At 46.0% G+C, this 2,896-nt stretch overlaps 1 protein-coding gene across 1 annotated transcript; it reads right to left on the reverse strand.

The window, feature by feature from the left end:
- Window positions 1-2,220: 2,220 nt before the first annotated feature.
- Window positions 2,221-2,682, reverse strand: LOC119845235 (40S ribosomal protein S26-like). The gene is given in 2 exon segments (XM_038377210.1): window positions 2,221-2,355; window positions 2,358-2,682. Coding segments are annotated over 2 exon segments (438 nt in total). The 3' UTR covers window positions 2,221-2,242.
- Between the last annotated feature and the right edge of the window lie 214 nt (window positions 2,683-2,896).

Here is a 2,896-nt window from a genome sequence, read left to right on the forward strand (position 1 = left end):
TGGGGAAGCAGGTAGGTGACTAATCCCTCTTTTGGCCCTGTGTTTGGATGTGAAGGCAAATGAGTTTGGTTGCTGCTGCCAGATCACATAGGCACAGCAGATACCTCTTGCAGCACATCCCCCCTCTTGAGACAGGATTGTTCCCCACTTTAGATGAACTACTAACATTTAGCTGCTTGGTTCTGCAGAGAAAGGCAGAGCCGCCAACATGATTCCCACGCCTCCTAAAGTCTGCATGTGAAGTTGGAATATCAGCTCCATAATCCTTGATGCTGTAACACTCAAGAAATAGAAAAGGAGTACTTGTGTACTAACAAATTTACCAGAGCATAAGCCCTCGTGAGCCACAGCTCACTTCATCGGATGCATCCGATGAAGTGAACTGTAGCTCACGAAAGCTTATGCTCTAATAAATTTGTTAGTCTCTAAGGTGCCACAAGTACTCCTTTTCTTTTTGCGAATACAGACTAACACAGCTGCTACTCTGAAACCTGTCAAGAAATAGAGACATTGAAAGCACCAAGGTTGCATATATGATGCTTCCAGGCCAGATGCCAGCTCTTGCCCAGGCTGCAGGCATTAGCTGGAATGGACAAACGTGTAGCTGCAGACCAGACCAGTTGACCTGTATGTTAGTTTGGCTCAAAATAGGTATTCATCTTATAAGAATGTATTTAGTGTTTAGACTCTATGAAATGCTTTTAAGTTGCTGCCTGCGTTAATCTCACTTGCAATGTGGGTATTGCATGCTGTAAGAAAATATGTAAGTTTTGCTTTATAACTTTGAAAATGTTTGCTCTGAATTTGTGAACCCAGGCACGAGAATCATCTCCCTCGCCTATCCAGAAGGACAATCAACTCAGATAGGCCATCAAGGAAAATTGCAATACAAAGGGTTGGTTAATGGCCCGATGGCACCTTGAAAATGCTACATGCAAGGAAGCGCATCTTGTGGACTTGGAAAATTTTCCTATGACTTTGTTTATTTCCTTAATTCATCTTCCATCTCTTCACTGTTTGAACTCTCACGGGGCTAGAGATACCAAATGGAAACCAGAGATCCCTTCTGAGTCTGCCCTGAAAGATACTTTGAATTGACAGAACACTATAGCTCTGTCACTCTTAGGATTTAAATGATAATCCATTTGTGTGTATGTTTGCTGCTTTAAACTTTAAATAACTCTTATTTCCTTTTCCTAGTTAATACACCTTTAGATAGTTTATTACGGACTGGCTACAAGCATTGTCTTTGGTGTAAGATCTAGGTACCAATGATCTGGGGGTACGTGACTGGTGTCTGGGCACTGAATATTGTGTGAGTTTTGGTGTAATTGACCATTTATCACCAAGTCCAGTTTGTCTGGGTGGCAGGATAGACTGGAGAGTCCAAAGGGACTGTCTGTGACTCCATGGTAAGACTGTGATAGCAATCCAGGAAGTCACATTTGTTACTTGCTTGGAGAAAGCTACTTATAGAACACACCACAAGTTGGGGTGTCTGCCCTGGTTTTGACAGTCTGCCCTGAGATAGGCGCTCACACTTCTGAGCCGCTCCAGACAGCGTGACAGCATGGGCTCATTAAAACCTGCTCTGTTATTGCGTGCTACTTTCTGAAGCCGCTAACTCCGCCACCCTGAAATGAAGCCTGGCATCTCAGCAAGGATTTTTTCTGCAATATAAATATTTATAATAAAATATACTTTAAAACAATGGCAGAAAGAGCATGTTAGGCATTAAGAGCCAAATTCTGCCATCCTCTTTTGTGATGAGAGATGATGTAATTACAGATTGCGCCTTTTTTTGCATGAATTTATTTCCTAGCCTGTAGCACAGTATGTCTTCAGAATGTCTTTGTTTTGTCTGAGAGATGATCGAGTGACTGGGGACCTTGAGAAAGACAGCAATGTCAGTTTCTCATCACAAAGTTTCTATTTAAGATCTGTGGCGTATGCTGGCAAATATGTCGAAGGTTTCCTCAGCTGCCTGCCTCTCCCCAGCACTCTCATGCACTGCTTGGGCCATACCCAGCAGCTCTTGCAAAACTCAGGTAAGTAGTTCTTTGAACAGGCTAAACTTTAAGAGGACATCCTGTGGCATGAGTCAGCGCTGCTTACCCCAGAATAAGTCTGGAGTGGTTCCGGTGGAATCAGTGAACAAAATACAGAGATCCAGCTGGTGAAAGCAAACTGATTTTGGTTAACAGGAGAGAGGAGAGGGAATTTTTTTTTTCCAGATGTAAAGTCATTTATTGAGGCAATGGCTCAAGGTGCACATTTCCAGCACCATCTCCTTACATGGGCTTGGGGGAGGTCTCGGGGCAGCACCCGCTGGCCTGAACCTGGGCGGAGGGGTACCTGGGCCTCCCAGGAATGGTTCCTCACCACCTTGCTGTGGATGGTGCAGCTGACGCAGTAATGCAGCTTCACATACAGCTTGGGCAGCACGTACGAATTGAAGATGCTGGCTTTGGAGATGTCCCGGACGACGAACTTCTTGATGGCCTTGTCCTTGGGCATGCAGCGGGCACAGCGGATGGCCTGGACGTGCCCAGGGCCCTTCTTAGCGCGCCCGTTGTTCTGCCTCTTCTTGGTCCTCTTGGAACAGACGAGGTGAAGTAACTTAATCCCTGTCCCCTGCCCCGACAAGTGGATCTGGCAGCCAGGACCAGCCCAAGCAAACATGTCGTTCACAGGGCTGATGGTGAGGGGAGCAAGGCACAGAGAAGTGAGTCAGTATCTGTGCTGGGGTTAGAAATGTGCAGCTCCTAATCTTGTGTTTACCACCAGCATCCACACTCCTGTCTCAACAGACAGCCCTGGGCCCTGCTGCTGCAATGGGATCTTCAGGTGCAAACCTTCTTGAGTCTTCCGGACTTCAGCAGGACTTTGCTTGGGG

This window comes from Dermochelys coriacea, chromosome 18 (genome assembly GCF_009764565.3).
Source record: "Dermochelys coriacea isolate rDerCor1 chromosome 18, rDerCor1.pri.v4, whole genome shotgun sequence".
NCBI classification, from domain to species: Eukaryota; Metazoa; Chordata; order Testudines; family Dermochelyidae; genus Dermochelys; species Dermochelys coriacea.